This window comes from Drosophila hydei, unplaced genomic scaffold (assembly GCF_003285905.1).
Source record: "Drosophila hydei strain 15085-1641.00,03,60 unplaced genomic scaffold, DhydRS2 tig00008122-arrow-pilon, whole genome shotgun sequence".
Lineage (NCBI taxonomy): Eukaryota > Metazoa > Arthropoda > Insecta > Diptera > Drosophilidae > Drosophila > Drosophila hydei.
The window spans coordinates 3,118,542-3,131,115 of record NW_022045833.1 but is presented as its reverse complement, the minus strand read 5'-3'; the positions used below and the strand labels follow the sequence as shown (position 1 = coordinate 3,131,115).

Sequence of the window (12,574 nt, the reverse complement as noted above, 5' to 3'; positions counted from 1 at the left end):
TGTATTTCTGTGTATGTTGCAGTAAAGTTAATGGAGTTGACGTCGAGTCAGTTGCAAGTGAAACGAGCTACAGAACAGGCAACACACAACAAATTGCCATAGCAGCTACCTTTACCTGTCGTGCCAACAAATTCATAAACATTCACTCATTCACAATAGCATTCATTCAAATACCTCCTCTCTCCGTCACTCTCTTTCTCTCAATATATAGAGGTAATACTACCTTGAATTCTATGTCACATATAAATCGGAATTTAACTCAATTTTTATTGCATTACCAGTTGACTGTGTGTGTGTGTATATATGTGTGTGTGTGTGTGTGTGCGGTTTTCGCGTGTCCTCACATATACCTATAGCTTAGTCGGTTATATAGGTAACATTTATAGTCACATAGCTTAGTTACTGCTAAGCTTCAGCTTCGATATGGCCGACGACGAGGGCGCCAAGGAGGGCGATAAGAAAATCGTGCACATCTATCCGCTCGTCAAGGTTGGTTTTCTCTCCCCAAATTTCACTTTCAAGCCAATTGGCAAATACACTATCTTCTACTATATAGCACTCGGATATGAAGGAGGAGATGCGTAACGAGGTCGTCGAATTGATTGTTAGCAATTGTGAGAAATATTCTGCTAATTATGAGGTGAGTTCAACGGAAAGTCTAATCTTGAATACCCTATAACACTAGGTATGATATAGGTGCTCCATAAAGCAATATTCCTGTATTAGGAAAATCTAGCATCTTTTATAAATTAACTTAACTCTTTGGAAAGATGTTTTGCATACAGGAAATCAGCTTTTGTTTATATATATATGGTATACTATACAATATATAACTATAAATATATCATATATTATATATTTTAGTCCAGTGCAAATCAGATTATCAGATGTAGCACACCAATGTCTTGCTTCCCATTGACCAGTTTAGTTTAGATACCTTCAAACCTCACTTGGGCAGATTCTTCCTATACAGCTATAAGATATAGTACTTCCATATTGACAAATAGCATAGTGACAATCATAAATATCGAACTGACTTTAGTTATCTTAAAAAAAAACAAAAACTTGAATTTCGACAGCTAATGTCTAAGAGAGCTATAAGATATAGTCAACCGATGTACACAAGATAATAATTTGCAACGTTAAACTCTGAAATGCCAAGCTTAGATATGATATCTTTAAGATGCATTAGTTTTAAGGAGATAGTATCTGTTACAGCTATATGATATAGCACACTTATCTGGATTACTCTGGTATAAATGGCTAATACACCTAACTTAGGTCAACGAAGAGAGTTATTGGCCAGGTATTCCTCTATTAAATATCAGCTACATGAATCACATATATAATATCTTATCAGACATATGTATAGTAGCAGATCTTAAACTAAAACTTAATTCTTATTGACAGTTATGTGCCAGAATGATAAAGGACAGCATGGACAAGAAATTTGGCATCTATTGGCATGTGGTGGTCGGCGAGGGCTTTGGTTTCGAAGTATCGTATGAGACTGAGAATATAATGTATCTTTTCTTTGGCGGCAATTTAGCTATTGTGCTGTGGAAGTGCTCCTAAATAGAGTAACTAGCTCAACTAACAGACGTACCTAAAAAACTACAAGTAAATATACAAAAATATAAATGCAAATTTTTGTAATACCTATGCAACGATGTATATGTGTCTATAGCATATATAGTTAATGTTATGTATTAAGTTAAACTGAACTGTAAATAGGGCCAGCAGTAATGTGTGTGTTCTTTGCCATGGCAACTGCAGCAAAAGAAGAAAAAAAACAAAATATATATTAAAAAAAGTTGGTTAATTTGCAAAAGTTAATTTGAAGGCTTTTTCTCTTCTTTTTAGTGGAACAGTCACAAAATGGTTGGCTTATAAAAATGTGTTTTGTACGCGCTTAAATTAGGTTTACAATTGTTGATTTAAGCATAGACATCTTCACGATCAGCGCCGGCGCCATCGCCGCCGTCCTCCAGATTTGAGAAGAGCAGGAAATGCGATGTGCGATGCAGTTCGTGATAAAATTCCTTCGGGTTAGCCAATTGCAGTTCGTATTTCATATTCGGATCGTGTCGCACGCCCATAAAATTGTAATTCCAACTGCTCTGCGCCGGCACCATGAAGAAGCCGAGGAACTTATTGGATAACAGCATTTGAACGCGTTCATAGTGCGATGGTAAATATCCTTTCGGATTATTGCCCTTATCCGTATTCTTGGAGCCCCATTCGAAACCGGACGGTGTTAGCTTGTAGGCCGTCAGAGAGCACGAGCCGGGCGTAAAGGAGCAGGTAATAACAATTGTCTTCTCGCCATCCCAATTGGAATTCTCCTGCATGATCTTCGCATGCGTGGTTATATCCTGCGGCGACAACTGGGGCAGTTCATTCGGTTGCGTATGTATCCAGCCAAGTGGCTCCATATCCTTCAGATACTGATGCGTGGGCAGGGCATTGGGCAAATTGATGGTCTGATGTGTGCCCCACTGCGGCGGCATCACAATGCAACGTATCTCCTTCACCTGCGGATTATCCGGCGGACTTACACCGTACAAATAGCCAGCGATCTGTGCACGCAAATCGGATATCGTGACAAACTTCTTCAGTATATTCTTTGGCAAAATATACGTGTAGCCCGTTTCCTTGATGTCATCGGAGCTGACATAGATGTGATTCGTACGCAAATGCAAATTCGTTGCGGATATCGCACGCACACGCCATTCGGTCTTCGAGCTAAACGTTTGCGTCTCATAGTTCGAGGTTGTTGAGGTAATAATCTCATCGCCGTGTTTGTTCGTTGTGCGCGTCGTTGTGGCCGTCAATTGATTCTGTTCCTTTGTCTGTTTCTCGATCTCCGCAATTTGTTGACGCTGCGCAGATGGTGCACTGATCTCCATGCCCAGAATGATGTCTCGAATCTCGGACTGTGTCAGCGAGGCAACGTTTACATTGTTCTTCTTGCCATAATCGGCCAAAATGAGATCCTTTAGCTGCACCTCCACTTTGATCCACTCCTCGTCCGTCAACGTTGGCCAAATGTGATGCGCCTCGGTTATCGTTGTCTTGTCCGGCTTAAGTATAATCTTCGTGCGTTCCGTATTAACATGCAGGGCACGCAGTATCAATATCAAACGACTGAACGCCGTATATGAAGATATCGTCTTTAGCCAGTCATCGTACAGATTGAACAACACCATTTGCGGCTCGGTGGCTTTCAGGATCAAATCACCAAACTTCTCCACCTTGAGGCAGGCCTGGAAGGGCAGCTGCAACTCCGAACCCTTGATGACAATATTGGGAAAATCAAGTAAATGCACCTCAAGCGGATCCAACATGCCCTTGCGTGTGACAATAATCTGTTTGGGCTGCTCCTCAACGGGCAGCGAGCGAATCAACGCAGCAACTTCCTCAGCAGTCTTCCATTTGGCCAGCTGGCCCAAACGCTTCTGACCCGCCCACACGGAGGTGTGAATAATCTTCAAGAACAGCTGTCCAGTGCGTGGATTGAATATGAAGATGGCGCCGTTGATGGGCTTCGTTGTCAAATTACCCTCAAAGGTCTTGTGTATGGTCACGCGATAGACATTCGTGTCGTCCACAAACCAAATGATTTGATTCGAGAAGAGTTCACCATAATTCTGGGAGCTAAGATACGGTTCCGTTGGCTCCGAGGAGTACAGCTGCAATGCCTTGCGTATACGTTCACGCAGCACATAAAGAGCCGGATTGGCTTTCATTATCTTGGCCATGGCCTGTTGGATGAGTGTCTTACAACCGGGGAACCAATTACCATAGGCCGAGTGTAAATTGTAAGCCAGATCGATGGCAATGAGCACGCCCGTCGGTGATGGATAGATGGACATGTTATCCGTGGTATAGTCAAGGAACTTTGCCCTTGCATAACGCTCCACGTCGTGCGAATCGTAATCACCCCAACGCAGCTGTATATCCAGCCAATACTTTTGCGTGGTTGTATTGTCCATGGTGTCCTTGGTGTCTGCTAGCAGCGACGGGCGGGAGACATTCCATTTGTAGGCAGGGAACAGCAATATATCAGCACAAGAAGAATTCATTTTATATGATTTACGCGGATGTATGGTCTCCTTTTGCACCGTCTCAATCTCTAGGGCGTCCAGCTCCTGATCGAACACCTGACACAAATCCATGACAATGGACTCGTGTATCTTTTGCCACAAGTGAGCACGGAAGATTTGAATCAGCGAGATTTTCAGTGTGGGAATTTTGCCGTGCATGAAAATACCCGTCAAATCGAGCTGCACCTGGAAACCGACATAAACGTTAGCACGATTGATAGTCGGTGACCACCAGAGCGTGAAGCGACGATTGGGTATCTGATTAAGACCAGAGCGCTGAGCGTTTGTTAGCTTCTTGTATTTCATGGACTCCTCAAAACCGGATGCCTTCTCCCAGAACAAACCTTCCCACGTAGGGAAGTAGGTGCCTTTGAATAGTGTATGCTCCAAGATGCCTTCCACACCACCCAATGCTTGTATCATATCTGTGCGATAGTTGTTCAGATTCCACAATTTGCCATCGTGACGCTGATGTGTCCACCAGAAGGGATTCTGCTTGAGCACCTGATACTGTTTGAACTCTGTGCGAATGCGCCAGCCCTTGTCGTAAGCCAGCGTGTGACGATCCTTCTGGAAGAGCGTATTGATACGTGGTATACCACGATCCCAGCTATCTTCTAGATCCTCCAGCGTTAGGCGACGATTCTGAGCATTGGCTTCCTGCCTCTTTAAAGCATATTCTGCCCAAACACGCTGCGAGTCTATAAATTCACTTTCCCACGGCTGTATATAACGATACAGATTTGGTATAAGCTGATCCTCGTCATGCGACATGCCTGTTAAGATTTGCCCGTTAATGAAGAATTAGATAAGATATATTATTTCACATACCGGAGCGGAAATGCGTAATGCCCACGTCCGTTTGCTTAGACCAACGCAAATCAGATTGTGGTATGAGCACATGACCCATGCTCAACATGCCCAAGCCACCCAACTCTTTGGGCGTATAGAACACCACGGGAGGGAAACGCGAAGGCATTTTGGAGTTCAAGCCAATCTTGATACGTGTTTGTATTTTGTTTTCACATTTCACCAGCAAATCTAGCAGCTCCTGTGTATTCACAACTGCCTCACGGAAATAGGTCATCAGACCAATTAAAGCAGTGTTCCATTTGTTGACAATCTACAAGTGTTAAAAAAGGGTTTAGATTAAATATTTATTTACATGATATCCAATTGAACTCACCTTTGTAAACGTAGTGGAGCCGGAGGCCATTAAAATTTGTCGCACACGATTGTGGAAGCGTCCCAGGGACTCGTCATCCACACGCAAGAAACATTGGGCCGTGCGCTCCTTTGTTATTTCATTCTGCAAATTCCAAACGCCATCACGATGGGTGAATTCCTCGTTTTGTGTACGACACTAAAGAAAAAATATAAAAAATAAACAAAATTATTAACTGAACTTAAATACAAATGGAATGTAAAGGAACCTTGGGCAGAATGCGACACTCGAAGCCGCTCATGTTGAAGAGCAGATTAGGATTGTCCTTGGAATAGACCGAGACAAACGTGCTCTCCCAGCCAATCGTAGTTACGGAGCGAGGCAAGCGGTTTTTGATGTCCCAAAACACAGCGCGACCACTAGAGAAAAGAATGCAACATTAACAAATGAATGGTGTCGAGAATTCCCATGATAAACTTACAGATTGACATCGTGCTTCATCAAACGCATTCTCGCATCGCGTGGCCAGCATTTTTTGTTATTATAGCCCACAATATTCTCATTATTCGGATCTGGATGTTCAGTCAGATAACGTTGAATAAGATCGCGCGCTTCTTCGGCCGAAAATCTGAAGAATAAATGTATGCGATCCACATAGCGACAGTAAAGTCTGATGGGATGCGCTGTTTCTGTGACGGCGTCCTGGAATGTTAGGAAATCGTTGGGCATTTGCGGAGGTCCAGCCATTTCGCTGGAACGATGCAGACCCAGCACCAACAAATCCAAAACTAGTCCATAGTATTGTGTAATGAATGATGAGAATTGTAGACCACGTATAATGCCATAACTGTTCGTATGATTCATATCCTTGTAGTTAATGACTACGTTATTCTTGGCTGTCATATAATCGGCGATATTGTGATCCACAATGAGACGCAGCAAACGATTGAGCAAAGTCAAATCAATCTTCTCGTAAAGCTTCTCAAAGCGTGATTCGAGCAGCACATTACATTCGCCCTCACCCACGTCCCAGACATCTTGCAAATTGTTGATGCCTGTTAAGAGAAGAGAAAAGAGTTGTTAATCCAAAAGTTATAGTTATAGTTATAGTTAACTCTTCTTCTTTGTAACGTTGCTTTAGTGCGTCACCTTCAGCGTGAGGTTTGCAACAAGGGGATGGAATCAAAGCTCATCACTTTGCCACAAATCACACGCCCAAAATGCGCAGATAATATAACACTCCGAACAGGTTTTATGCATTATTTAACCCTCTGCTACCTTGACACCACTTGTAGGCCAATAGCGGTGGTGGTTCAGTATCGCTGGGCTTTATCCATGGCGGGAACAGTCTGCGCTTGTCTGCCTCATACCACAGATACTGATCCAAATAGGCATCTGTGATTTTCTCCAAAGGCTCCACTTCATATACAGGTATTAAATGGCTATACAAGTCCATGAACTCAATGCCCACCTGGAATGGAAAAAAGATACTGAATAACAAAATCTATTTAGCAATAAAAATCAATCCTACCTCCTTGAAAGCACGCTGAGTCAACAGATGACGCTTAATACGGGACAACGCCTCGTGAGGATTATCGTAAGCCTGCTCAATCAAACCCAGCTCCTCGCGTTGGCTTTGATTCAAACGCGACTTCACGCTGTACGCTTCCTTAAGACGCTCCAAAGCCAAAATCAGCAGCTTAGTGTCATGCTTATAGGAGAGCGGTGGAAAGGGTATAGGAGCAAAGCGACGCGATTCCAGCCAATGCACCGTTGTGGTATATATGGCCACCGCCTCCTCGGGCGATATATAAGGACCATCCTTGAGGTAGTTATGTTGCCGTTCCTGTTCTGCCTTCAAATACAAACGTGTCAAACGTCCCAAATTCTTTTTGCACACTGTCTTATCGACAGTGGCACCGCGCCGTATACGCTCACGATTGTAGTGCGCCGTATTCGTCCACCAATCAGCTTTCATTTTCACATAACGCAATATCATATTCTCTATGGGTATGGGTAGGCCAGGTACTTTCCACGGTATGTTGGCCTTCCAGCAGCGCCAAGCCTCCGACAAATGCTGGAGTATAGTACGCGCCTTATTTTGTTTAATACCCTCGGGCATCATGTCAACAATATCGTGCATAACTGAGGCACGCAGCTCCAAATCGAAATGGGATTCAACACGTTGTTTGGTCACCGTCTTAGCCACGCCCTTTGAATGACGACCCTCGAATTGACGGGACAACAAGTTGCCCAGCCAGCGTTCGAGCAGCGGTGTTATGCCACGCATGAAGAACAGCCAAACACGCCAGCCAGGCGCCCAGAAACCACAGCCTGGACCCTTACCTACGGGTCCCGTATTGAACCGATAGTAGATTAAATGCTTCAAATCCTTGCACATGCGTATCTGTCGCATGAGTTTGTATTTGTAGCGATACATGCCCGTCAGCTGACCCACATGGGCAAAGATATACTGCAGACCATCAGCTAGCTGAAAGGCGTCCACATTGTTGAGGCGATACTGTACATGCGAGTCAATGATTAGTTTAGTCAGACGCAATATCTCACGGCACAAATGGAAAGCTGTAAGAAACTTGGGTGAGTATAAAGTTAAGAAATATATTGATTGTTTTTAGTTACCATTGCCGAAACGTGACTTTTTACGCTCCTTTGTAGTCAAGGTCTTAACCGGCTTTAAGTTAAAGTTATAGTCCAAATGCAGGTAGTTCAGATTCTTACGATGAATGAGCAAATTGAGCATATTATAGCCCTGGCGACACACCTGCAAGCCAGCCTCAACCCAATCCAAAGTAGTGGTTTGGAAGAATTTGGTGGCCTTGAATGAACGGAACAAATAGCTGCAAATAGACAACATGAAAATATATTATATTTATAAAACTATTCTTAATTATTTTTATTATTTAACCTACCGTTTCTTTTGTGGTTTCGGCTTGCGATGCTTCAATGCATTGAGCACATAGTATTTCAGCAGCTTTTGATAGCTGACGCGCACCTTGACAGGATGACCAGGTGGACAATGCTCCTTATACCAGCACTTGACCAGCGGCACATCGATAGCACGACGTGATCGACCCGAACGCATATTGAAGGGACGCGGCGCCCACAACAGCGCAATGCCATTGGCTGTATTATCCGTATAAAGCGGCGTGTCCTGCAGAAAAGGCTGCACATCATCGGGCAATGTAAAGTCTTCGTCATCGTCTGGCATAGGCTCTTGGATTTTTGAATTAGCATTACGATGCGAAATGGGATTGATTAGGGGATCAAAGTAAAAAGCTGGCAAATCTGGATCTTCGGTCTTGATGTAAACAACATTGGGAGTGTGGTACCTAGAAAAAAGAATATATAAATTAAAAACATTTCAAGTACCACTAAAAGTCTGTACATAAGACCTAAATTCTGTGTTTGTATGCAACTATCAGCGGTTATAATTTAATCTACAAAATCATAACGAACATTTACTTTGCACATCCCATTCGGAAACAATCGCTAAATTGGTAGTAAATTGGGTGTAATTTTTTAATCTAACACGGCTTTGAAGCGTTGCCAGCAAATACCTTCAGCTGGCAACTCTACGGCCTTGTAGCTATAACTAATTAAATTATATAAATAGATTAAGTTGTTTACCAGCTGAGATGCACAAAATGTGGCATATTGTTGTATAGGTATGGAAATGCAATGCGATACTCAGTTCGTATTGGTTGTCTTATAATAACTTTGTTAATATCATTGAACTCATTCCAGTCCTCGTCACTGCAAGAAAATGAAAATAGTTAAAACACAACTAAACAATTTTTTCATATATTTTATTCACTTACCCAACATTATGATCTTTGATGAGCGGCTCAAACTTTGGTCCTCCAGGAATAGCCATATTAAGTGCTTTGGCTGTAAAGAAGCTCTTTGGATCAAATAGATAAAAGAAGTTATTGTCAACCAAGTCAGTGAGCAACTGATTAGCCAGGCGATAAAGCGTAGCCAATTGTGGCAACGAAAGATTCCACTTTCGATAAGTAGAGCCATTCACAAAGCTACGAGAAAGAATTTAAGTTAGCTTTATAAAGTTTTATTGTTTATATAACTGTTTTACTTACGGCGTATCGACTAGTGGTCTATGATCATAGAACCATTTGTAGACAGCATTATCTTCATCGTTGTCCAGCTCTATTTGTATGGCCTCCAATGGCTCAACATCCAGTACGTTATCCGCATAGTCCAATGGAGGCTCCTCATCGTCAAAGGGCGGGAAACGCATGCGCTTGAAGTGACGACGATCACGCTTTTCGCGACGCATCATAATCCACATGGTGCTGCAAAATGTGAGCTAATGATAAGCTTTATTTGATGCAAATTACTCTAATGAAACTTACCCCCATTGTGCTATGTAGACCGGCTCAATTACCCAGGGTATCTCATTGACAAAGGTAATTGCGCCTGTTATGTGGTAAAGCACCTGCACATCTCTTATTTGCTCCCAAGGCATGGGCATATTCTCGAGCAGCTTTAGCACTGCATGTGGCATATATTTGAGTGCGCCCAGATAAACACGCTTATCGTGACGATATTTGCGAGAGGTCATGTCACCATGATCACGTATGATCTTACGTATATGCTCCGGCGGCATATCCTCTTTCTGTGTATCAATGAAACCGAATTTGCGTTTTTCTGCAAATCGCTTGGACTGCAAGTGCTGCCATTTGATCGCTTTCTCCTGCAGCTTATCCTCGGTCAGAATATCCGGCTTTGGAGTAGGTATCTGACCTAGCTGAGGCTGAGGCACGCCCTGTGCCGGCACCGGTATGCCATTGGCATGACCAGTTGGAGGCAATGGAGCGCCCGGTGGTGGTATTTGCTGTATTTGGTTCGCCATCTGATGCTGGGCATGCAGCTGTGCCTGCTGTGCATGGGCCGCCGCGTATGCCTGCTGCTGGGCCATCAGTTGGGCGGCCCAGGCATTTGGCGGTATCATATACGGCGGTATAGACATCGCTCAGTCTACTTTAAATCGATAAACGAAAACATATACATATTAAATAAGAAAACAAACTATACACACGTTTCGTTTACGCGGAAAAAGAGCAAGAAGCAGAGAAGAGCAGCAGCAGACATAGCCGCGTTTTGCTATTTTCACCACAGCAATTTTAGCGCAAAGAATGTGCGCCGCCCATAAATTTGAGTATTTAAACTAAAGAGAAAACATATATACGTTAAATAATTACCTAATTGAACAATTTTAAGCACTTTTTGTTGGTCTTTTAATAATTTTCCGGTTTCTCTTGCAAAACGTTTACGATGCGGCAGACATTTTTCAGAGATGACCCGATATTATTTGCAAGTCAACATCGATAAGCGATAGGAGGACTTGACCTAACTAAAATTAATCGATATTTATACGTTAAGCAAATATTGACTGGGAATCGATTTCAAAACAAATAAAAATGAACTAAAGAAATCCCAAAGCATGTTCTAATTGTAATAATGAATAAGCCGTATATTTATTTGCATTGCTTATTATAACCTTTTCGTGTAGTGCGTCAGCATATTTACTGATTGACGAATATCTGGAAATTTTAGAAGTCAAACGGATAACATGTTTTCTTAATTTACTTAATTTACTGATTAGTTTTAATTATTGTATGAAAACTGAAGCAAAACAAATTGTGTGTAATATATGACCCTGGCGTATATGAATACAAGCATTATAAGCAATTTACACGCAATTGACGACTTCTCCAGACTTATGTTTGACCAATCAATGAACATCATATGAAAAATCAATCTCCGGCTATTTATTTTTTGCGCACTATATAAAAGATCTACTCCAGGCTGCAGATGCACAGTTCAATAACAACAGAGCTACCAAACAGAACCCACATTTGAGCCAAAGGCGTTAATTTGCTAAGAAAAACAACAAATTTCTGCTGCTAGATTTCACAAATACGAGTAAATATTAACAATGGCAAAGGTAAGAGATCTATATAGAAGTATTTGTATATGTATGTTCATTAATTTACTTAACTGTGCTCTATTTCTAGTTTTTGCTTGGATTTCTATTTCTGACCGTTCTCGTTGTGATGTATGCCCACGCGGCTCCTTCAGAGGTATTTTAACCAAAGTTATATAATTTTTTAAAATTAAATTTAGTTTTTATTTTATCTTTTTTTTATTTAATACAAATTTTTAAAATTGTTGTTAATTTTTCTGTTAATTGTGTAATTTTAAATAATATTACATTCAATTAAATTAAAACTAATTGTAACTTTACTCATTATAGAGCATAGCAGTTGCTGAAGCCGCTGCCGAGGTCGATGACCTCTCTACGGCGGATAGCATAGGCATCGGTTATTATGCGCCGTCGTACTATCGTCCATACTACGGAGGCGGATATGGCTACAAATATGGCGGATATAGTGGTTATGGCTATGGCGGATACAGAAGCTACGGACGCTACTATCGCCGACCCATTTATCCAGTTTGGGGCTAAGACAAAGACACAATACTGCGGACCATAAGCCATTTAGACTGTATATAGTATATATATTTGTATATAACACCTTGAATTATATAATTTCATATTTATAGCACTTATCATTCAGCTACTAACAAACTAATGAATAATGATTTTACTAAACATTAAAAATAGTTTTCTATAGAAAAAATTGCTTTAAATTTTACTTTAGAAGAAAATTTGAATTATAGATTTTTGCGCTGAACTGGGACAAAATTTTCGGAAAAACTAAAAAAAAATAAATAAAATTGATTATATGCAATAAATAAAGAGGAAAGAATACTAAACTGAAAAGAAAAAAAATAAAATATATATAAAAACTGAAGAGCTAAAATTTTGCTTCAAATCTTGTTTTCCAAATTATTGTTCAATGAATATTACGGTAAAAATAATAATAAATTATTTATAAATTTCATTAAACAAAACAATATTCTTACAATTTTTCGTGTTCATACAGAACCACAAAATACTGGAAATATTTCTAACAAAAAACAATTTTTTATTTTTATTTTCTGGATTTTACTTACGCAAAGCACACTTAGATTTTAGACATCTTTGCTACCCACATAATATCAGGTATCTTACCTTACAATATATATTATCAAAATACTTGCTGCGCCTTTCACTCGACCACTGTGTCAAGCCGCAAACAAGAACGAGCATTGCAGTCCAACCGACTGCTTCATACTCGTTCACACTAATTTTCAAATATAAAATTGGGTTTTTGCTGTCAAAGGTATAGCAGTTCCGGCTTTGCCAAAAGTTGTATTTCAA

The 12,574-nt window shown here is 41.0% G+C and overlaps 3 protein-coding genes and 1 non-coding gene across 4 annotated transcripts; 2 read left to right on the top strand and 2 right to left on the bottom strand.

The window, feature by feature from the left end:
• Positions 1-219: 219 nt before the first annotated feature.
• Positions 220-1,768, top strand: LOC111602389 (dynein light chain 4, axonemal). The gene is made up of 3 exons (XM_023319409.2): positions 220-489; positions 557-640; positions 1,411-1,768. Exons 1-3 carry the CDS (start codon positions 424-426, stop codon positions 1,573-1,575), a joined length of 315 nt encoding a protein of 104 aa, XP_023175177.2. The 5' UTR covers positions 220-423; the 3' UTR covers positions 1,576-1,768.
• Positions 1,769-1,819: 51 nt separating this feature from the next.
• LOC111602388 (pre-mRNA-processing-splicing factor 8) lies at positions 1,820-10,626 on the bottom strand. Its single transcript, XM_023319407.2, has 14 exons — positions 10,512-10,626; positions 9,663-10,290; positions 9,387-9,602; positions 9,111-9,323; positions 8,920-9,045; positions 8,202-8,621; positions 7,912-8,129; positions 6,803-7,854; positions 6,550-6,742; positions 5,753-6,326; positions 5,540-5,690; positions 5,293-5,469; positions 4,938-5,229; positions 1,820-4,882 (listed from the first exon to the last, which is right to left on the bottom strand). Exons 2-14 carry the CDS (start codon positions 10,277-10,279, stop codon positions 1,938-1,940), a joined length of 7,194 nt encoding a protein of 2,397 aa, XP_023175175.1. The 5' UTR covers positions 10,280-10,290; positions 10,512-10,626; the 3' UTR covers positions 1,820-1,937.
• Positions 8,696-8,879, bottom strand: LOC115483392. Its single transcript, XR_003944336.1, has one exon.
• A 493-nt stretch (positions 10,627-11,119) lies between the features above and the next one.
• LOC111602390 lies at positions 11,120-11,847 on the top strand. The gene is made up of 3 exons (XM_023319410.2): positions 11,120-11,257; positions 11,328-11,393; positions 11,567-11,847. Exons 1-3 carry the CDS (start codon positions 11,249-11,251, stop codon positions 11,774-11,776), a joined length of 285 nt encoding a protein of 94 aa, XP_023175178.2. The 5' UTR covers positions 11,120-11,248; the 3' UTR covers positions 11,777-11,847.
• Positions 11,848-12,574: the final 727 nt, after the last annotated feature.